Source organism: Cryptomeria japonica, chromosome 8 (genome assembly GCF_030272615.1).
Source record: "Cryptomeria japonica chromosome 8, Sugi_1.0, whole genome shotgun sequence".
In the NCBI taxonomy this organism is placed as follows: domain Eukaryota; kingdom Viridiplantae; phylum Streptophyta; class Pinopsida; order Cupressales; family Cupressaceae; genus Cryptomeria; species Cryptomeria japonica.
This window is the reverse complement of record NC_081412.1, coordinates 403,063,589-403,089,004: the sequence shown is the minus strand read 5'-3', so window position 1 is coordinate 403,089,004 and position 25,416 is coordinate 403,063,589. Positions and strand designations below refer to the sequence as shown.

Below are 25,416 nucleotides of genomic sequence, written 5' to 3'. Positions count from 1 at the left end.
GTATAAACACATTACTTCTGTGTTGTGCTGTTAATCATTGGTCACGTCTTTCCTCTTTAACGTGTGTTATACCGATCACTATCAGTCACGCTATTTAACATATGCCGATAGTTATTAATAATCGGGGCAATGTATAGTTACCCGATAAGTGATTGGGATAAGTTAAACATAATCAACGATTAAATGATTTGATATTAATATGTGTTTTAGAATGATAACTATTATAGTTATCATATGATAGCATTTAATCAATGCTATCATATGATAGCTATGGTAGTTATAATCCCGGTCTGATCACAACATGATTAATATTATCGATTATGCATATGAGATGGTTATAACATGTTCATTTATTTAATCATGAGGCCTATACTTAAATTGGAGTTATATCGATAAGGCAGATGATTGAATGAGAGATAAATGAAGTCTCTCATTCAATCATTTATCTTACCGAAGCTACTAAGTTTCAACAATTACATTATTTAAAATTTCCTAAGTGAATTGATATTTGTCGTGGGGTAGTTGGATATTACCTACTCTCTACCTACCCTCGCATCTTGTTGAGACACATATCACTATCTTGTGCTCTCACCTCTCTAGCCTATTGCTTTATAAGCAGGCTCATTGTACATTGTTAATCATCTCAATATCATTCATCTTTCTAGTGAAATAATTTTCTCTCTATTGTGAAGGTTATATTGTTGTTTTTAGTCCTGGAAGAGGAGTCTTTTCTCCAACAGTTTTCTCCTGTAAGAGTTTCCACGTAAATCTGTGTTCCTCTTGGTGTTGCATATTTGTTTTATCTTGCATGATTGATATTTCTAGGATACTTGACTTCTGAAAAAGTAAAATATTGTTTTATACTGATTCACCCCCCACTGTCAGTATAAGCCTATACTCTTCATGTTTCTTGTGTCTATAGATTTATCCTTGGTATTGATTATCATTTATACCTTATTGTTTATGTTGCCGAGGTGTTCTTGATGTGATTTTGTATTGGAATCTAGATTATAATTATATATTGTGTGATGCATGTGACCCTCTCACGTCTAGATCTGATAGTGTATATATATATATATATACCTTATTGTTTATGTTGTCGAGGTGTTCTTGATGTGATTTGTATTGGAATCTAGATTATAATTATATATTGTGTGATGCATGTGACCCTCTCACGTCTAGATCTGATAGTGTTTATATATATATATGATAAATGATTGATATTTCTAGGATACTTAACTTCTGAAGAAGTAAAATATTGTCTTATACTGATTCACCCCCCACCCCCCACTCTCAGTATAAGCCTATGCTCTTCATGTTTCTTGTGTCTATAGATTTATCCTTGGTATTGATTATCATTTATACCTTATTGTTTATGTTGTCGAGGTGTTCTTGATGTGATTTTGTATTGGAATCTAGATTATAATTATATATTGTGTGATGCAGGTGACCCTCTCACGTCTAGATCTGATAGTGTTTATATATATATATACCTTATTGTTTATGTTGTCGAGGTGTTCTTGATGTGATTTTGTATTGGAATCTAGATTATAATTATATATTGTGTGATGCATGTGACCCTCTCGCGTCTAGATCTGATAGTGTTTATATATATATATATAAAAACACTATATATATATATATATATATATATATATATATATATATATATATATATATATATGTACATATACATATATGTATATAATGCACACATATTAATAGATGGGTGCTATTATTATTATGATAGCATTCTAGATAATTGTCGATTATCACATTTCCATATTTGGATGATATGCATTGATATTGAGATATTTTGGATGTGATGCTTATATGATTTATCTGGCACTGTACCCTATTGAATGATTGTGCATTGCTTCGACTATTATGTATGGTGTAGGTACAACTGATGTGTGACTTGATTGTGCACACTATGTAGGTACAAGGTTGTTTCCCCACCTAAATATGCAAGTCTAGGACATTTCTCCAACATTGGTAACATCAAAGATGTCACATTCAGCCTGATGTGTTTTAAAATCCCTTTTGTATTCAAATTAAGCAAATGAGTCTTGTGATATCCTATGTGAATCTACATCCGAAGCGATGACAATTATGGAGTTCACTTGTGTTGTGTGTTAAACCATAATTGTTTGATTTCAATTGTGATTGATTATTCCCTCATTGAATTTGATCATATTTTGATAGAAGAACCATTCAATGTTAATGATATTTGATGCATTGAGAAGAGGAAGTTGGAGAAGAAAAGAAAAATTGCTAATTATATTAAAGTATTTAGAAGTTTAATTTAATCATTCAGCATTCCTATAAATGAGGAAATGATTCAAGCAAAATAGAAAACAAAAAATTAGGAAAATAGAAATAAAATGAAAAAGAAAATAGAAAACAAAAAATGAGATAAAGAGAAAGAGGGCTTGCATAATTATTCCTTGTTTGTGGAAAATGGATTGAATTAGCTTGTTGGAGCGATTGCTTTGATTTGGATTAGAAAGGAAAGCATTGTTGGTGTGACTGGATTGTATGAGGATTGTTTCTCCAATTCTGAGTTAACTGCATGAAATTAACATTTTGTGGGCTCCAAGATTAAGGCATTTTACTTCATTTTCTTAGTTTTTGTATCTCCCAATTATGCTTTGTCATGCCCACTCTGGTGGCTGCATATGGCTCTAATTTTAGATTGCATCCATAGTATATTTATCATGTTAGTTGCTGTTTGTAATGCCTCTCTAGGCCGGCTACAAATAAGGAGGTATTGTGATATTATACCTTAGCTATAAGATATCAATGGATATATATATTCGATATTAAATGCTAATCAATATAGTTAGGAATATGGATAATTGAGGATGTGTGGTTGGCTTAGGACTTGATGCTTAAAATGAATATGTTTCGGTAATGTTTTCATAGGATGAAGAATGACTATTTTTATAAGGGATTTTGACGTACTAACCTATGTTGCAGCAGCTGAAGTTATACTATTTACTTGAGAATTTCATATTATTGGCTTTCTATGGTAACGTCAGGTTTATGCTGGCAATCCATTGTTTTTATGTGATGTTAGAATTAATAATTTTTTATTATTAAGTGTTGATTATAAGTGAGTTTAGTTTATTTCATTATTACTTTGGAGCAATTAATAATTGATGCATATGTTGGAATGTATCAATTTATTTAAGGAATAAAATAATACTTTATCTTTTGATTAATAAATTAGTATTATAGTTGTAAATAAATTAATTAATAAAAATGCTTCGTTTAATAAAGTTAATAAAAAGCTTTATTTATTGTTTTATTGAGTCATATTTTAATGTTTGATAAATTGAATGTTTTTAATTTCTTGGGTATTTGTAATTAAATATTTAAATTAACTTTTTTTAAAAGGGGTTGCTTTTTGGATCTTTTGTGCATGCGTTTTTAATGAAAACCCTTTTATATTCTGGAAAATGGCCAAAATAGGGGGTGGTTGTTTTCATTTCGGGGTTTCTTTGGGAGAAATCTTTGGACCAAGAAATTTTGTAATGTGACCGTGCTCATCCTTGGATTTTGCGAACAAAGTTCTCGGCAAAGAAATTGGGCAAAGGTTTTGGGATGAAGTTTTGAAGGTTGGATCTTGCCTTTTTGGTTAATGGAGTGTTGTCGGGTGTTGGAACTCAAGGCTTCACCTACAAGTATCATTTCCAGGAATGCGTTCCCAGGTAGGATTTAAATGCCTTATAGCTGTGTTTTTTTCTTTATTTAATTTGTAAGGAAAATCAATTAGTTGTATATGAAAGATTGTTTGAAACTTAGTTATTACTCCTGGGGATTTTGAGTTTAAATTTTGTTTCTATGTCGAGGTTTTCAATTTGGTAAATTTTGGTGTTGCCCAGGTGTTTTTTGGGGTTTTTGGTGTTCCAGATTTTTAGTCCTTCTAGGTTATAAAAATCATTAGTTATATTTTAATTGGAAGTTTTGCTTGTCTTTGGTTATTGCAATTCTTGATTTTCAATCAAGAAATTTCATATGATTTATCAAATTCTTAAAAGATATCTCTTCTTTTTTTTGATGTAGAATTCAATTCAGAAAATTGTTAATTTTTATGTATTAAAATTTATTGATTTCAAAAAAAAAAGTAATAAAATTATCTTTTTTGTTTTGTTGTGGGAGTCCACCCACAGCCGTGGGCGGCTCAATCCACACAGTGGGGAGCCGTACCCACATTGTGGGGGGAATGCTCCTCCCACAGCTATGGGGAGGGAAGCCTCCTCCATCGTGTGGGGAGGGAGTACCTCCCACAGCTGTGAGGGGGGGGGGGCGCTCAACCCAACCCCCGCGGTCTGTGCATACAGCAGGCCAAAATTTATTTTTTTATTATTTTTTTGTTTTTTTTGTTTAATATATATATATATATATATATATATTTGTGTGTGTCTGTTATATTAAATTATTTTGTTTTAAGGGATTTGGATTTATGAAATTTGGTTTGTGAAATTAAATTACTTTGTATATAAATTAGTTTCAATGAGACTTTTCATATATGTTTAATTTGGTGTTAATAAAATGAAATTATATTATATTTGTTTTGCAATAATGAAATTACATTATTTCATTTTTGTTTTAAAATTAAATTAAATTATTGGTAATTCTATGAATCTTTCTTGTATCGAAAATAATACTAACAGAGTAATTTATTTTTTATTCTATTAACTGGAAGATTACATTTTTCACTATATTATTATTTTCGTTCATGATCGAATACCTATAAATACTTTTATATATGTCTAATTGGATATACTTTACTATTATTCTTTTGTAATCAATATATTCACATGTTTGATGGCAAGGATTAATTATTCTAATCCGTAGATAATCTTTTGTATATCTTTGTTTATATTGTGTTAATTTAATCAAAATTGGTTGTCTTTGGTTAGATTGGGATAATGAACTTAAATGGGAATGCGCGAGTTTATGTGTTCCAAATGTTTTAATTGAATAATGTGTGTAGTATTATTGACATTAATGTATCATTATTTTGTGGAGATACTTTAGTTAGTGATACTTGATTATATGTCAATGCTAGTCATTTCTCCATCGTTGGTTCTGCAAACGTGTGTTGTTTTGTATTGGTGAAGTTAATGGGCCAAACCTACTTTATGCCTTGATGTTAATACTTGACTTGGGTATTGTTTTGATATTTAATTAAACCCAACCTGTGATCTTTAATGCTCTAGTAGTCTAAGCCATCAGGTGTAATCAGATTTGTCTGTATGTTAGAGGCTATCCTTTAAAAGCAATAGTAATCCCAAGTATCTTCTTGTATGAAGATAATATATGGAAATTAAGATTCATTACGATGAATTAGGTATACATTTCCTTGGTATTAATCTATATCCTATTAATTTTATGATCAGATTAGATAGACAGTAAATCGAACACAATTGCACAGAGTGTACCTTGGGAAAACCTTCCTCTTGAAGGTGAAAAACCCAGCAATGAAGTATATCTTTATTATTTCAAATATGACAAGTAACTTTACAGAGAATTACTTCACACTCTGAAGCAATAGATTCACCCTGGACTGTTGTATGCAATCCGAATTGCTGTAGGAATGTGGACTGCTTAATCATGATCTATTCTTGTTCGATCTGACTTCTATATGAAAGATTCGCCTTGTAGATGAGAGCACACAACTAAGGAATAAAATCGATCTGTTGGAGAAGAACATGAACTGCTAATTATTGAACTGTTGTAGGATAATGTATATTTGATCTGCTTGTTGTATGAATAAATCGATGCCTTGAGGGAGCGAGACAAACCATATATATACCTGATCATATGATCCTTCAACCAGCACGACTTCTCCAAGAGTCAACCATCATATTAAACAACACGTCTCTTCATTAGATAATTTACATTGAATCAACACGTCTTAAGGTTGGCGGATTAATACAAAATCGGCACATTATGTAATAATTATATTATTAATATACGCAAATCATATTTGCTCATTTGTCATTTTAATTGTTTTTATTAAATCAGTATATGTAATTGTCTAAGGCCAATAGGCCAATTAGACAATTAAGTTATCTATGTTGGCCCTGAAGGAGTCCGACCATAACTACCATATTATCAACACTCTCTCTTAGCTAGGGAGGAATCCTTCTCGATCTCTGAGTCACATAGTGACATCCACCATGGCTACTCCCAGAGGTTGGGTCCATCATGGCTACTCCCATGAATGCAAATGCAACTGAACATAAGTGCTCATCACAAAATCACTCAATGTCCTAGAGGATGAACAAACACAAGTGCTAAGTCATGGAGTCTCTCACATGACATCCACCATGGCTACTCACAGAGGGTGGATCCACCATGGCTACTCCCAGAGGGTGGAACAAGGGCTTTCACCTCAAACTTCTCTCACAGAGAAGAATGCATTAACAAGGGCTTGTACCTCAAACTTCTCTCACGGAGAAGAATGCATTATAGTACATCTCAAGAAATCATTGATGGTGAGACTCTGTAACATACATCAAATACTCAAGCATATAACGGCTAGTTTATGAACGCTAAAAAAAAACAAGAAAGCAAGTAACGGCTAGTTTAATCCTTTTTTATTAGAGAAAATAATGAACATGAAAAGTTGATGCCATTATCATATGCATTTTTTTATAATAAAAAAATAATTACAGTGCAGGAAGAAAAATATTCTTCATTGAACAAAATAAACATTAGTTCTTTGGAAACATGAACAGAAAATACGTTTGCAACTAATTTCTATAAAAAGGAAAAGATGAAGGGTTTAGAATGTACTTTTCATTTATTATCTGGCAAACTTGCTCATCTTTAAGTTTTCTCTAAATGATGGAGGGGAAAAAGATATCACCAAGGTGTTTATCCACCCATCCTTAGATCGTTTTTTATCCCCCTTTCTCACTTCTAACTGAAGAGGCCCGACCCTCCGCAAGGGTAAAGGAAATGGTTACGTCAAGTCATGCTGGAACTGGTGTAAGATCCTACAGCCGTAATCAAATTACACCCTATAGCTACCTGCTAACTAGTATGATTTCCTGACTATGACCGTATCCGGAATCTCAGAACTGACAAGCACTACGTGTAGCTAGTGCACCATGGCCAAGGATTTTTCTACAAGATTACATATGGGCCAGTTCCACCCTATCCGACTTGCACTCTTAGATTTATTAACAAAAAAATAGAACCAGTAACTCATAAGGATTCTTCCTAATTTACTGGTGAGGTTGACACTCTTTCCTGAATTAATTATATTCTCATTTTTATGAAATGCTGGGAACCGAAGTCCCTACCGTACAATAAATAAACAATAAAAACACCAGCAGTAGTTTTCACCAAATGACTCTTTCAAAACAATTACGCAGAAGAAGAAAGAAAGGAAGAAAGAGCTTTTGTTGAGCTGCTTAGAAAAATTTTTCTATCAAGTTTCCAGGAGAACACAACACTAAACTGAAGAGCTCTTCATAGTCATAATCTAATGTTTCATTGCAGCAAGTATATATGCTTCTTTACTGAAACAAAAAATTAACAAAGAGTCCACATGCCTGGAAATTGAGATGAAGTAGTATCAGTTCAACCCACTGTGAAAGACCTAGCTGCTACGATGGACTGTTCTGGCTTCCTTCCAGTAGCTGTTGTTCATTCTCCAACCTCTATCTTTTCCAGAAACCCCTCCTGGTTCTTTTCCCAGAGCCAAAAAAGTAAACAAAAAGCAAACACCAAAAAAAGACAATGAGGATTCATCCTTCCACTCCCTATAATGCTCCGCCACCCTAATGTTTTACGGAGTTGCACCAAATTTCCGCCATCTCCTGTCATGGTTCTAGAAAGCAATATCCACGTCTGAGGAAGAAAGAAGAAAAGAAAATCACGAACCCTTCCGCATACCCCAAAAATCAATATAATATGTCCTTAGAAAAGAATGAATGATTCCCCGATAAAGAGTATGGAATAACTTGATAATAAAACATTATAACGCCATTCGAACTTATATTATATAGAATTAGATTTTATGAGAAGCGTAAATAAGTTAAAGAGAAATTAAAATAACTAAGTCATTATTTTTTTAATAATAACATTAAATTAATAATAAGGTAAATAAATATTCCTTTACACAATCAATTCAAATTTAATTAATTAAATACCTTTCTTAGAATCATTTTACAATTGATCAAAATATATATTTTAAACGTAAAAATATACAGAGTCTACTTTCTCAAGTTGAAAACATGTCAAATAAAGGTATTAATTAAGACAATATTAGAAGGTACATTTAAAGATAATGCAATGCCAGTACCAAGGTTAGACAAATGAGCATGGAGCAACTCGGAGACACTAACGGACATATTTCCCATGGTCCTAGTAGGGAAACCTAGGTTGACAAGGTCACACTAACTGACATCAGGTAGTACATAGCAGTCTTTGTATACCATACAATCATTGACTCTAACCATCTCTCTTCCCTCTTTCCCAGTGATATCTTTTTCCCCTTCTTCTTGGAGGCCAAGTCATTCTTGCATCCACTTGTCCAAACTAGAGTAGTTAGTCTGACATCTCGACATTTCAACCTTAATGTTTATATTCGTTAAATCAGAAGATGAGTTCAAACATTACTTTATGAAAATGAAACAACACAACATTTCATATATTTTATAATATTCAAAAATAAGAAATAAAGCAATTTCTAACTAGGGCACCATTTAGGCTAAACCATTGTTTCTAGCATTCAATACCATTTAGGGCATCATTGTTTAACCGAATAGCATTGTTAGCAAAACCAAAATCTTGTACGGCATCAAAATCATTGTTTCAGAAACCAGTATCCATCTAAGCCATCAACACAACTAAGTATCAAAATAAGAGTATATAGGATGGGATGTGACAGAGTCCCTCTTAGCAAGTGCTACATTCTCTACAACTCCAAGCTTGTCTCGAAAATGCACAAACTTCACTTTGGCAAGTCAGCAATCTGTTCCTTAGTACAAATGTATCTCAACTGAACAACATTCCTTTGTACCATATCTTTGATGTAGTGGTACTGGATCTCAATACGTTTTGTCCTGTCATGAAATACTGGATTGACAAATAGCTTCACAAAGCTTTCGTTATCACAATGAATAACTCTAGGCTCCAATGATTGTCCAGACTCCAAACAATCCTGCAACGACCTTCCGAAGCCACACTACTTTGCGAATTGCCACACATGCTGCAATGTATTCTGCCTCTGCGGTGCTCAGTGCCACTGAAGACTGTTTCCTGCTACACCAGGAGATCATAGCAGATCCCAAACTGAAACAACCAGAGGTGCTCTTCCGATCAGTAACACAAGTATCTCAAGATATTCTTAGTTGCAACTAGATGTATCTGCCTTGGTTCACACATGAATTGACTAAGTGCACTCACTGCATAGCAAATATCCGGTCTAGTGTTAACTAGATACATCAAGGATCCAATCAACTGTCTATACATAGAAGGATCCACAAGATCTGAACTAGCTGCACATTCCCTCAATTTCTTCAAGTTAGTTTCCATTGGTGTGGACATAGACTTGCAATCTAACATTCCAAATCTCTTCAAGATGTCAATGGTGTATTTTCCTTGACTCAAGATAATCTCATTAGGCCTCTGCTATACTTCCAAACCTAGAAAGAAATGTATGAGTCCTAGGTCCTTCATTTCAAATTCTAAAGTCAACTCCTCCTTGCATCTAAGGATGAGATGATCTTCCCCGATAACAAATAGGTCATCAACATATAGTACCAAGATTAACATTTCACCATTGAATACCTTGAATTAAAGATTCGGATCAGCATCATTTTGCAGAAACCCAATCTCACCAAGTATTTGTCAATTCTTTCATACCATATAATGCTTTCTTCAATTTCCATACATGAGACTCTTTTCCATGAATCACGAAACCCTCAGGTTGCTCAATGTAGACCTCTTCCTCAATCACACCATTGAGAAAAGTTGTCTTCACATCCATCTAATGTAGCTTCCATCCTTTAGCTGTTGCAATGGCAATGATGGTCCCGATGGAAGTATACCGAGCAACAGGAGCAAATGTTTCTTCATAGTCTATTTCTTCTTTTTGAGAGAAACCACGAGCCACAAATCTAGCCTTGTATTTCTTAACGCTTCCATCAGTTGCATGCTTAATCTTGTACAACCACTTGGAAGATACAACTGACTTCCCCTTAGGTCTAGGAACAATATCTCAAACGTCATTCTTAATTATGGAATGATACTTGAGCCTTAAACTCTTTAAATCTACCTAGGACTTCATCAAACTCATTAGACCTTAAGAAGTAAATCCAAGTCTTCCTAGAGTAGTCATCTATGAAAGTTACATAATACAAAAATCCACTTGGGGATGCCATTGACATTGGCCCACATAAATCAGAATGTACAAGATCTAGAATTTCTTTAGACCTACTTTCACTGCTATGAAATGGACTCTTAGTGTTTTTACCCAGAGCACAACCTTTACATGTATCATCATGAACATGACTAAGTTTAGGAATACCTTTCACCATCTTCTCCACTAATGGAAAAGCCTTGAAATGTAGATGTCCAAGTCTTCTATGCCATAGTTCGCTGGAATTGGAAGAGTCATGTAGAAGAGCTTGAACTGAACAAGTGGAAAGCTTGTAAAAAATCTCATATCAATTACCAATCACACGAGTAGTCTTGATGTTGGAGTTCCTTGGCCAAGCAAGAACTCTCCAATCTGAAAATGCTACTTGATAACCTTTATCCTCCAAGGCTGAAATAGATATTAGATTCCTCATGATTCCTAGTACGAATAGAACATCACTTAGATGAAGAGAAATTCCATAATCTAGATTGAGTGATGTAGCACCAAATCCTTTCACCGAATAGCGTGCATCATCTCCAATGATTACTAGAAGGTGAGACTCCCTTTCCACTAAATCGGAAAGATGATCTCGATAGCCTGTGATGTGTCAAGAGGCCTCACTATCAATTAGCCAGGTGTCACTATCCGTGGGAACATTACTTGATAAGGCAAATATGAAGAATCCATTAGAGTTGTCTTCAGCTTCCTTTTGAGTAGAGACTTCATTAATGTTTGCCTCTTGTTGCTTAGGCCTCGTCAAACAATCTCTTGTGAAGTGACCAAACTTGTCACATCTAAAGCATTGGATGTGGGAGAGATCTTTCTTCTTCTTCTTTGAATCAGATGCAAAGTCTAACTTTTGATCTCTATTCCTCTTGAAGTTGCCTTTCTTCCAATTTCTTACTTTCTTCTCAGTAGATTGGGTGGCAAGAACATGAGTGTCTTCATTTTGAGAATTTTTAACAATTCCCCAAGCAGCCAACCTTGATTCTTCTTGGGTGCAGTCAACACGAAGACGATCAAACTTAGGGAATTTGGATCTCCCACTTATACCTTGAATAAATGCCTCCCAAGAATGAGGAAGGCCATTCAATGCTAGAATGGCAAGATCCTTGTCCACAACATCATCTCCAATGGCACTTAGCTGATCTCTCAATTCTGAAATCTTCATGAAGAAGGATATGACTGATTCTCCCTTCACCATCTTGACTTGGTGATGTTGTTGCCTCAATGCAAATGCCCTGCTTGTGTTGTTGGTCCCATACATCCTTTCCAAGGTTCTAAACATGTCTCTTGCATTTGACATCTTGGAAATGATGGGCACTAGGTGATCCTTCATGGACTCAATCAGGATCTTCTTAGCTTAGACAGATTCTTCTTGAACTGAAGTTTCTCTTCTTGATCTTCAAGCTCTCGTTGATCTTTTCCTTCCACGAACTGAAGATCATCATTTTCCTCAAGAGTAACAAGAATTCTGAACTTCCATGAAGTGAAATTTGAAGCACCTTCGAGTCTATCTTCAACCTTCAACCCATACATCATTTTGATGTTGGAAATTGATTCTTGAATGTGAAGGAGGGAGAGCTTCACTGCTAACAGACAATCTGATCACAATCGATTCAAACCCGCTCTGATACCATGTTAATTTTATGATCAGATTAGATAGACAGTAAATCAAACACAATTGTACAGAGTGTACCCTAGGAAAACCTTCCTCTTGAAGGTGAAAAACCCAGCAATGAAGTATATCTTTATTATTTCAAATATGACAAGTAACTTTACAGAGAATTACTTCACACTTTGAAGCAATAGATTCACCCTAGACTGTTGTATGCAATCCGAACTACTGTAGGAATGTGGACTGATTAATGATGATCTATTCTTGTTCGATCTGACTTTTGTATGAAAGATTCACCTTGTAGATGAGAGCACACAACTAAGGAATGAAATTGATCTGCTAGAGAAGAACACGAACTGCTGATTATTGAACTGTTGTAGGATAATGTATATTTGATCTGCTTGTTGTATGAATAAATCGATGCCTTGAGGGAGAGAGACAAACCATATATATACCTGATCATATGACCCTTCAACCAGCACGACTTCTCCAAGAGTCGGTCATCATATTAAACATCACGTCTCTTCATTAGATAATTTGCATTGAATCAACACGTCTTAAGGTTGGCGGGTTAATACAAAGTCGACACATTATGTAGTAATTATATTATTAATATATGAAAATCGTATTTGCTCATTTGTCATTTTAATTGTCTCTATTAAATCAATATATGTAATTGTCTAAGGCCGATAGGCCAATTAGACAATTAAGTTATCTATGTCGGCCTTGAAGGAGTCCGACCATAGCTACCATATTATCAACAGATCCAATGTAAGATGTAAGTTATACCTAGCTCTTTATATTTTCTTAATGCTCCAAGGTACAATATTGGTTTATATTAGTGTTGGAGTTGGTGTTTTGGGACCTTGGTGTACTTTTGTACAGAAACTGTTATACAATAACCTTTATATCAGGTTATCTAGGACTTTGTCTTTGTTTCACCTAAGTGGGTGGCAGCCGACGAGAGAACTGTCTGGGGTAGGAGACCCTAGAAAGGGTTGTGTACCCGCTTTTGTTATGTCTTTTTAAGTCGAACTATGAAGTCTCTGCGCATTCACATAGGCAAGGTCATCTGCAATGAGCCCCCGAGATTGAAGGTCTAGCCCTTAGGTCTGGCTCTTCTAAGTTGTCTGGTCTTGTCAATCTTCCTAGGTTATATGGTTACCCTGTGTGATCTATGGTAGATGCTTAATCGAGTTAAAGTTATTGTTTGATTTAGCCCGTTGAACATATATCTAACATTTGATGAATCTAATGTGTGCATCTAGTGGTGTAGGTTTGTATGCAGGAACGTGTGGCAGGTTTATTAGTTGTGTATGAGGTATGAGGTGGCAGGTTTATTAGTTGTGTGCTGTGTGTGTATGATCATATTCATTTTTAGTAATGTTGTAATATGTTGTTGTCTAAAAAAAAATTTGTTGCTACTTTTTAGTGGTGTTCACTTGGGTAAGAATTGGGCATTACAATGTTTATAAAATTTTAACATACATTTTTGAGCCATGACGATTGCATAATTTTTTATGAAATTAGGATATCTGTAATGTCCCCTTCTCCACAGTGATTAGTTCAGTGGTCCATTGGCCTATTTCGGAGACCCGTAGGCTATTCTGAAATGAGAATTGGGGTTTCCAACTTTTGTAGAGTTCTTCTCGAGCTTTTTAGGGTTTACCAGGAGGAAATTCTTCAGTTCTGTCTATGGTTTCCTTCTGGGTTTTTCATGAGCTCTAGGGTGGCATAACATGCATTTGATTCTTTGGTGAAGTGAGAACTTACTATTTTTAGTAAGTTAGGGTTTGGCTGTTTGGATGAGGCTGTCAAACTGAACTTTCCAAGCTCTTTCTCTGAGTGCGAAGATCATGTTTTTCAAAGGGGTATTTCATGACTTACTATTTTTAGTAAGTGGCTGTATTGAGCAATTCTATTTTTAGTAGTTTGGACAGTGTCCTGATCCTGTAGCAGTTCAGTTGTCTTCATTGCTCAGCTTCATCCTGGATTTTGTTGATAATCAGTACTGGAGTCATAAGTGATTTAATTATATATTATTTCCTTATCCTAAGGTTTAATATTTAAATATTTTATTACTGATTAATGATATATTGGGCGACTTAGGAAAAGACATATTTGTATCTAATATCAATGTTATATTTTCCTAAGTTAAGCGTTGAAATTTGAAGAATGCATTGTTATTATTGAAGTCTTAGGCAAGTTCGAACTTGTTTAATTATTGGTTAAAATGCAACTTGGGCGCCCACCTTGGGAAATGAAATGAAATGCCAATTGGAGAGGTGAATTTGGGAGCATTTACATTTGAATTTCAGAGGAAACAACCATAAATACAGGTGCTTGGCCTCCCATTTGGATATCTTATGAAATTGCATTGTTATGTTATATTAGTCATTTACATTTTATTTGGTGTGATTCCGGTTAGTTTTGAGAAAGTTATGAGTGTTTTGGTGTTTCCGGTAGTGGCTAGATAGTGTGTTTTCTAGCTTGCAGAATTAGAACAGCAGTAGTGTTCAAGTGTGGTGTGATTTTGATAGTGGATTGTTTGAGATCAGCATTAAGCTTCTTATCTTATCTCATATCTCTATTTTGTAAGATTGTTTCAATAGTACTGATCAATCATTCTTGTTGTTCTTATTTGTAATTCCCACTACATAAGTGGAAGAGGCTGGCTTAGCCGCCTTCTTGCTTTGTAATTCAGTTTATGTACTCAGTCCTCCCACTGAATAAGCGGTCGAGTGATAAGTTTTATGCAATTGTCCTCCCACTGAAATATGCGGTAGAGTGATAGCTTAATGTAATCTCCTCCCACTAAAATACGCAGTAGAGTGATTGAGTTTCAGTTTCTTGTTATTTTGTTTGGCTGGTTTACGGCCAAGAGTTCAGTTTCTATCTTGTTGGATAAGCAAAAGGGGCTAGCTTGCCGCCCGTGCATTGTAATTTCAGTTTGATTTATGGTGCTAATGATCCCCGGAACACCGTATGCTCTCACCCTCCCAGATTGGGCTCTCAGTGAACAAAAGGTGGAAGGGTTCCCTTTCAGCAGTTTGGATTATTTTTCTAACCTTAACGGGTTATGGTGTTTTCTTGTTACTCTTATTGCTAAAAGCAAAAAAAAATTAAGGGGAATATTACAATATCTAGATTTTAATTTAAAAGAATGTCCATGTTCATATTGGTATCAAAATGGTATTCTTTGAATTTGAAAATTTTTCCTAATTTAAAAGTTAGAAATTGAGGTTCATCAATGGTGGAATTGGGAGTTTTCTGGTTTAGCATTGAAAAAAATATTTAGAAAATTTCAAATTGAGAATGGGAGAAAATATGACTTGTTATTTTTTTGTTTCAAATCTTTTGAGATTGTCCAAATTGTAATCCCACTTTTGTTGCATTAATTTTTGTGCAGCATTCAAATAGTGATTTGGCATGATGAACCTAGGATTTGACGGATAGGATGTAGAAAAGGAGGGGCTTTCAACCTTTCCCAAGTTCCAAAGTGATCCATGGGTACAAAACAAGTAGAGAGACTAATTAAGCAATAACTAAGTTTCATTGGATAAATCATAAATAAAATAAAACAAAATGTTATTTCCACGACATACATGAAGTGTTATAAAAGCTCAATGTGAGCACAAAATGACATGTTGCAATCTAAGAGTTTTTAAATAACATGTCAATTGGGTACCCCTACCTTGGGAATGGGAATGCACACTCAATCTCCACTTAGCCATTAGTTTAAGCTACTAAAATGACATGTGTCTTACTTCGAGAACTCTCATCCTTCTTGTGGGTTTTCTATCCAACATGAGACATGTCTCTAGCCATGTATTGTGACTGGTTGAGATCATGATTGTATGTGTTCATACTTGAGTTGCATGCAAAGTGTTTGGCATGTGTGTAGACCATACTCCCTTGTTTTGTTTGAATGTAATTGGTGTTCTCATGCAGCTATCTTCTAGCACAATGAAGTGGAGCTATGGGTACCACATGATCGGGTTGCTTTCAACCATTGTTGGGGACTAGCAAATCCATTGGAGTGGCACAAGATCGTGTGCAAGATGGGAAAGGCTTCATATCCTCATTCAATATTTAATTTGTAATAATGTTGTAAAATGTATAATTTGAGATGTTGGAGTCCTCATATGTAATTGTACCATTAAATTGGAACCACTTATTTCAATGGAATGTAAACTACCCACAGAAGTGGTGACAAAGTTATTATTTGCTTTATCTTGCATCAACAATGGTGTTGAACATGCATGCTATTTCATATGCTTTCCATCATTATTGATATGTTGGTAAAATAAACTTAGAGCATCTTTGATTTGGGCTTAAAATGAATGGAATGTATTAGCAAACATTCAATTATCATATTCTTGGAATGTTAGTTAGATTTGTATTCCTAGTCTTGGGTTTTGAGTGTGAGGACCCACCATGCGGTGGTGTTGTGTTGTTTTGTCGCTTCCTGTTAAGGCAAAGTGAATGCAATGTGTTAGGAACATTCTACATTATCCCTTGTGTCCTTGGACTCTTTTTGGTGTCCTTTGTTGATATCCTACACCTTGGGAAGCATGCCTTCCATTTGCCTGCATTTTGATGATTGATGTGATTGTCCACATTGGTATACCAATAATTTGTTGTGGAGTATGTTATAAGCCGAATTTCATTTTGTGAGTCCAAGGCATTGTCCTTGAGTATAACACCTGGAAATGATCATATATTTAGTGTATGATTAGGATTGCAATATGAGAAATTATCACTTCACTGGGTTTGTCGAGCATAATCTCCAAATTACCCACAAAGAGACTCGTGCAACCTTTACCTGAAGCAACAATTTATTCATTTTGCTGGGACCAATCTTCTTCATTGCTGGTCAATACTTCCTTGGCTGACTTAACTTCAGATTGAACATTAACGTACTTATCTTCATTGGTAGATGCATGTGAAGAATCAACTTCTTCCTTAAGATCAGCTTCCTTGTTCAAATGTATCATTCTGAAGAAAACTTGTATTGGAATCATGTATTTCCTCCTGGACCTCTTGAAATGATGGCAAGAGGATTCTGGAAGTAGAAGGAAAATTTTCCATTAGCTCCTTCACTTTTTCAGCTATGCATTGGTGATTAGGCCCCCAATCCTTTTTGCAAGAGAAGCACAAAATTTGTTTCCTCAATTCATTCTTGCTGATTTTCTGAACACTTTCATTGGAAGATTCAACTTCACTAACTTCAGCTTTCTTTTTAAAAAAGAAAGCACTTCACTTCTCAAGATGCTCACTCATTTTTGCTAATATCTCATCTCTTCTTTGAATACTTTGTTTCAATTTTGATATGCATTCTAACAAACAGTCATCAAATGTTGTCATCCATTTCACTGCGAATGTGAACACTCACTGCAAAAAGTGATTTTCCAATGCTGACCCTTCAGGTTGGCAAGATGTACAACTCTGATACCACTATAATATCTTTAATGATATTCGCCCAAATTTTTCCAACCTCTTTTCCCCTTGGTAGCAATTGGGGAACTTCTAACATTAAAAGGATATCTTGTATAAATTTGATGCTCAGGTTTGTCCCAAAATTATATGTGTTGCAGCCAAAAAAAATCTCAATTGGTTCTAGAAGACAATCAATCTTGGTCAAAACTCTCAAACCCATAGCAAATGAGGGGCATCCGATTCTCTAGGAAAGCTGAACCCAAACAAAATAATTCCTTCAAATCTATCTCCCAAACAATTCCAGCACTTAACCTTTGATATACTTGAATATTTCTCAAGCTTCAATAAATTCAAAATAAAACCTTACGCCAAATGTAGTCTCCGACAAAGTTATATTTTTTTAAGTAAGATACCGCTCAAGATGAATACAGTATTAAATCGCCACCCATGGGAAATGTGATGATTGAGCATTAGCTTAGGCCAAACTGAATAGCTGAAATGTTCTTTTATTTTTAACGCTCTTTCCAAAAGTCACATGCCAAGGGAAGTCCACAAAATCTGATTATTATAATCCCAGTATAGTACCCACCCAATCTAATGAAGCATCAAAGTATCAAATAAACTTCAAGCTAAACAAATATGACCCGAGCAATAAACTAATGCCCAGCTTTGAATTAAAATATAAGTACAAATCTCTTCATAAAAGTTATGCCCAAGATGCTTTAGTGATACCTTATTCCAATAAAACCTTCAAACCAAACCAGGCGTCCACGTTATGAATAAAGCAATAAATCTCAACAACAAAAAATTTGTCTCAAAATGAGACTTCAAAAATTTCAATTACTTTGCAAGCACAATGTGAAATACCTGAAATTATATTTCCGACAAGCTGACTAGGGTAGCTTCACATACTACTGAAACAGCTAGACTTAGGGGTTTTGTCCTAGGCTTAAGCTTTGAAAACCTCTTTAGAATTAGAAAAGAGAAATCAACCGAGCATTCCAGAATGATCCTCAAACTCCTTCATAAATAGGCCTTAGGTTTGACCAATCCTTTCAAATTTAAGACTGCGAGAGTTTCCCTTCCTTTATTTGAATAATTGCAATTGATAAAAGAGACTTTCATTTTATAATTATTTGTTGACTCAAGGAGTCACTTTAATTGCCTTATTAAATAGTTAAACTAAGTTGTCATTAAATTTATTATTTTTTGACAACTTAAAGTTTATTTATTTAATTAATGTCTAAAGTCCAAATAAAGGGGATATTACAATACAACTTGGTTGTTAACACTTTGATGACAATAGATGGCCATAAACGTTTTCGTCATAAATACTACAATTGAGATACCAAAACCTAGGTTACTTCCTTCTTGCTTGGGGAGTGAATTCTTGTAGAAAGAAAGCATTTCTATATTGCAATTCACAAGACCACATTGTATCAACAAACCCATTGAAGTTGGAGCAAGCCTCTCAAACAATAAAGATTCAAAATATCTAAGTTACTAGTTCGAGTATAGGTACCAAAACCTAGTACGACCGTATGACAATTTATTTCCCTATGTATATACATACATATGTATATATAACATATACATATATGTATGTATATATATATACATATGGTCATATATATGTGTACATATGTATATATATATATATATATATATATATATATATATACATATATGCATATATATATACATATATACTTATGTATATATATATATACATACATATATACATATATAAATATATAGATATACATATACATATATGTAGATATGTATGTATATATGTATATATATATATGTATGTATATGTATGTAATAAATATAAAATAGAGATCTAGATCTATTTTTAGAGAGAGAGGTCTAGTATCTATTTGAATAGAAATAGGTATACAAATTCCTCATATGGAAGGAGATCTCTATTACCATTTTGACAAATTAAATTGATCGATACGAGTTGATTTTCTGTTACGATATATTGCTAGAACAATAGCTAATCCAATAGCTGCTTCAGCAGCAGCAATAGCTATAACAAAGATCGAGAAGATATCCCCCTTTACTTGCCTACTATCAAAAAAATCTGAGAATGTTACTAGGTTTAAATTAACCGCATTGAGTATTAACTCAAGACACATAAGTGCTTTAACCATGTTTCGACTTGTTACTAGTCCATAAATACCAATAGAGAATAAATAAGCACATGTTCGAGCATAATAAAGAAACTCCTCATACCTTAACCTCTTCAAATACAAACAAAAGTTATAATAAGTTTCTAATTTTCCATTATCGAAAGAAGAAAATGATTCTTTCACGATCTATGAAGATAAAACAGCATATTTTTGCACTGGTTCAGGTTAACTTTGCACAATAACTAAAAATTATCCAATTATCAAAAGTCTGAACACATCAATTCCACATTACACAATTCTATCAAATCCTTCATTCAATCTATCAACTTGAAAATGAAATCCATTCTATTGAGAGCCAAGAAACCATGCTAACTTGCAAAAGTAGACAAAAATTCACCAACAATTGAACAATGAATTATGTCTTAGAACTTAAGAAGTATTATTACAACGATTTGTCAAAAATCTCTGCTTTGCAAATGAGAGGAGGGGGGTTTATATAGACACCCCATTACAAAACAACGACCCAGATGGATATGTTATATATACATATGCATGTATATATGTATATATAACATATACATATATGTATGTATGTATATATATACATATGTACTTATATAATATGCACATATATATACATTCATATACATATGTACATCTCTCTATATATATACATATGTATCTATATATATACATATATATGAATATATGTTATATACAAATACACTATGACATAGGGTTCGCCGAACTTCATGGTTGAAGTTTGGAATTTGGCGAACATTTAAAAAACATATAAAATTAATTGAAATTCGCAAAAACATCGTATGGAAATAACATTAGTTTTTATTAGGGTTTTTTTAGAACAAAATTTCTCAAGCTCACGGATAGGGCACAGCACATTGTCCACGCACGACAGCAAGAAAAACGGTGGCGATAGGAGTTGCTTTGAATTCAGCCTGGTGTCAAATGGAAACCCATGGATTTGAGGAAATCCATGAGGTTTGCATCCTTCGCGATGACTATCCCATCGACCATCACAACCATGAACCCTACACCTTTCTCCATACATCACTTAGCTTCCATTGCGCTCTTTCTCTTTGTGCAGTTTGCTCGTAGTCACAACCGCCCTCCACAAGTAGGCCATTGTGATTTCATTGGATTTTTTTTATATAGTTTAAAAATTCTTAAAACATATATTTTATATTTTAATAATTAATGTCCATTAAAAATTTAATAGTATTTTATTTATATTAAATTTTAATTAAAAAATTAACATTTAATATATTTAAATTAAATTTTTAAACTTATCAACTTAATGTATATGACTTAAAATTTTAAAAATTTCAATTTATACAAGGCAATTTAATCACAAATTTATTTTCGATTTTTTCCTCCTCATTGAACTTTATCCAAATTTTATTGTTGTCAAACACGAACTCAAATTCGAACCGTGACTTACCATATACATATATATGTATGTATACATGTATTATATATATATACATGTGTGTGTGTGTGTGTTTTAATGCATATATAAATGTTCAAAATTCAAAATTATAAATTAATAAGAACAGTGATACTCATAATTGCCGATAATAGGATATTTAAATACCTCACATTCATAATTTGCAAAAATGAAAATGCTCAAGTCTCAAAAATGTCATTGCATAGCAACAAAATCTAATTGCCTATTCTTATTACGATGTTCATCTTCCAAATCTGAATTAATGTTGTAGGTGATGTATGCATGATATTACTAGCAATACATTTTTTCTTTTTTTCATTGATAAATTACCCATTTTAGCCATAGGGGAGACAACTTTAGCTTACATACCACAACCGAAAAGTATCTATTTCATCGATTTCCCAAGCCTTATGCCTGACCTCATACATTGATGTATGAGGTACTCTGCATTGTTGATTGCATGCCATATGTTGTTCAATATTAAATATTATCATGACTTTCAGGGGTTCAAACCTAGTTAATGAAAACACTTTGATTTACTATCTAACATTGGAACAAGGTTTGACTGGTACTTAGAAAATTTTGCCAAACTTCAAATTTTATAAGAGGGATGAATTAATTGAATCGAATCTACAACTATTAAGTCAACACTGGACTATGAAATCAACCCTCATTTTCCTCAAGTTTGTTTTGTTTTCTAGACTACATGCTTTGGACACCATTATGGATTTAGTGGATATTTAAGTGGCAGTGCAATAGCAATGGCCTAGGTTTGCCCCAAATACACCCAAGGTACCGCCTAGGTTCTTGGCTTTCTTGTGGGTCCTCCTGTGAAGGACACATGGCAAATTGAAGCACCCAAGCAATACCAAAGGCATACCCAGGGTCATACTCAAATTGTAACCAAACCAAAACCGTGCTGCTAGGCGAGCCCAAGCTTTACCAACAGTTTCCCATAACATAGTAAAATATTTATAATTTAATATATGACTTCGTTTATAAAATCAATCAGAAGCCCGATTTATCTCAAAACCTAAGTATCTATTATAATGTTGGCACACTCTTGATTCAAGGTATCATCGAAAGTCTAAAACAGTCTCTTTGAAGAGAGGCTAAAAGAATATAGAAATATTGAAAGGGAACCATATATTATGATTTGTAATTCCCATGAGATTAAGAAAAAACTCAAAACTAATGATTACTTTAATCCATATTGGGCTAGATCCATAGATGATAAGAAATAGTCCACAAAGTTTTCCTAATCTATCTCAAAACCTAAACATGGGTTATAGAGTTGGCATAATATCTAGATTCAAAACATGAGCATCACTTATGCAGTTGATACACTCTAAATTCAAAGTATTATTGAAAGTCTGAAATCCTCTCTTTGAAGACAAGCTAAAATAATTTAAAGATATTGAAAAGGAACCATCTAGTGTAATTTGGATTTCACTTGGATTAAGAAAAAAATTGATGATTACTTTAATCCATACTGGACTAGACCCAAAGATGATGGCAATTGTCCAATGAGCTTGCCTAATATAGCTAAAAAACCAACATGAGTTATGTTATTGGTATGATCTCTAGATTCTTGTATCACTGAAGCCATCTCATTTTTTGGAAACTAAAGAATTTGGAGGAATATAGATAAAACCATGTGATATGACATCAAATTCACTAAAAGTTAAATTTTAAATTGATCAGTTACTCTGATGTAGATTGGACTAGATGCATAGATGAAAGAAAATCAACTGCTAGTCCTACTTACTCTTGCATCAATAGCTACATTACTAATTTGGGTACGGGTATGGGTCCTACTTATTCTTGGATCAATAACTACATTACTAATCCAGGTATGGGTATGGGAACGAGTTCATGGGTATGGCAAGAAAAAAAATCCTTGGGCATGGGTACAAGTACGTACGTATATGTATATGTATATGTATATGTATATGTATATGTATATGTATATGTATGTGTATGTATATGTATGTATACGTGTATGTATGCATATGTATGTATGTATATATGTGTGTATATGTATGTGTGTATGTATATGTGTGTATATGTATGTAAATATGTGAGTATGTATATATGTATGTATGTATATGTGTGTGTATGTACATATGTATGTATATGTGTGTGTATGTATAAATGTATGTATGTATGTGTATATATGTATATATGTATCTATACCTACATACATACATACATACATACATACATACATATATATATATATATATATATCTAGCCAAAAAATAGAATATTTAGGGGACAATCCCACAACGCAGCGGTTAGTTGTGAGCCTCCTACATGGGAGGTCTTGGGTTCGAGTCTACTCGACTGGTTCTTAGCTCCAGGGAAAGCTAAAAATTACCACTTTGGCTGTGAATTATCAAAAAGAAAAATACAATATTTAGATACCTCATATTCATAGTTTGCAAAAATGAAAATACTCAAGTCTCTAAATATCATTACACAATGAAAATTCAAATTGCAAATGATATTTAATATTCATGTTCTTCTTCATCAGAAGCATCAAGGTCAATATCAACATATGGTTCAATTTCATTGAACCACAATCAATTGGATTGCCACTACAACTAGCTGTGTCAAGTACAAAAGCTGGTTCAATTCCCTTTTTTAAACATTTGACAAAATGTCAAACCATTAAGAACACAAGGAAAGTGATTTCACAAAACATAACCAAACAGCTGCTCCATATGCATAATGTAAATCAACTGAAATCAATCTCATTAATGCTGATACAAAGTTTACTAACCCTGTGTTCATAGGCATAGCTCACAAATGCAACTGCAATGAAGTTTAATTGCTTGCTTGCTGGCATATTCTAATTAAAAATGCTGTCACAAAGTTATGAAGAGTGAAACTGAGGTTTTAATGTATGAAACTATGCTTGGATACGATTTGAGTTCTTCCTAGGTGCCTGGGTTCTCTATGGATCCTTCACAAAAGGACCCACAAAGAGCCCAGGCACCCACGAAGAACCCAAACCATACCCAAGGTTGTACCCGAACCATACCCGAAACGTACCCATACCAGGACCCAGCCTTTACTAGCAGTACCCGGTAACTTAGATCAATAGCAATTTTACATCAGGAAAAAGCAAGCCATGCTTTCAGTTTCTTCCAAAGAAGACAGATACAGTGAAAGGTTTAAGTAGGTTTCAAGCCTATTTAGTTGAGGATAATATTGCATATTTGCAACACATCAAATTCAAAGTAAGACCATTGCTTTGAGATAATATATTGCAATTTCGAAAGTATCACTTTGTGATATCATTCAAAGACAAAATATGTTGAAGTTCATTGCCACTTCACCAAAGAACTTGTTCAGATAAGAGCTGGAATTAAATTGTTGCAGAACTAAGAATAACAAGCAGTCATTTTCAGCTCAGTGCTAATGAAAGAAAAAAAATTCACATATAAGTTGCATATCAAAGAGAAGAAAATGATAATGAAAGGAAAGTATCAGGAATAATGATAATTTAGTATTTGTGAGAATAATCACCAAACATAATGACAAAGTGCAATGTGTTACATAGCATAATTCATGAGATAAATGTATTGTGTAGTGAAGATCTTAAATTGCATGCATTCTCATGAATGACAAAGTATAGCATCCAAGGGTTGTATCCGTCTATACTCATGTATAAGAGTTAATGAAAGATGTAATATTTCATGCAAGACTTTAGCTGCCCTTCATCTACTGCTTTTAAGTAATTTTACAGCTCATTACATAAATACAAATATAACGATGTGATTAAATGTGTCTTAACATTCGCAGAATGATCTGCTAACATATTTTTCAAACTATCTTCACAAAAAGTCAAATATTCTCATGTTGCAAAAGAAAAGAAACACTTCCTTACCCCTCATTAGGAGCCCATCCTAATGTCCTAATAGGAACTGCATCCGCCGTGAAGCAAATTAGAGGCCTTACATCTGCAACCACATAATATCAAAACAAAAATCTTCTCCAATCATACCTAACCATGATTACAATGTGAAGACACTAAAGTTAGCAAATGTTCATTTTTATCCAATAAGGAGTTACTGCAGAAAGAAACAACAAATAACAGCTAATTGATATCATGCTACCATCTACATCAATGGAGAGGAATCACCAACTTGCATAATCCGGCAGATGTGCATTATCATTTAAATCATGATTCAAATCCAGAGTGAGTACCATTGAAATCAAAACTGCATATACTTTCATATATGATGTAGAGAGTGAAATAAAGGATACATAGATGAATCTATAGTTCTTTCAATTTGGCTAAATCACTTATAGTTTCCATTTTATGTTCATTTGAAGTTATCTTTAAAAAAACTTGTGTTAT

The 25,416-nt window shown here is 33.8% G+C and overlaps 1 protein-coding gene across 4 annotated transcripts in view; it reads right to left on the bottom strand.

Moving 5' to 3' along the window:
* LOC131079459 (uncharacterized) overlaps window positions 1-25,416 on the bottom strand; it is a 314,514-nt gene that overhangs the window by 149,924 nt on the left and 139,174 nt on the right. For all 4 annotated transcript variants that reach the window (XM_058017422.2, XM_058017420.2, XM_058017419.2 and 1 more), the window contains one exon: window positions 24,943-25,015. In XM_058017422.2, the coding sequence (XP_057873405.1) occupies window positions 24,943-25,015 (73 nt within the window). The remainder of the gene's footprint in view (window positions 1-24,942; window positions 25,016-25,416) is intronic.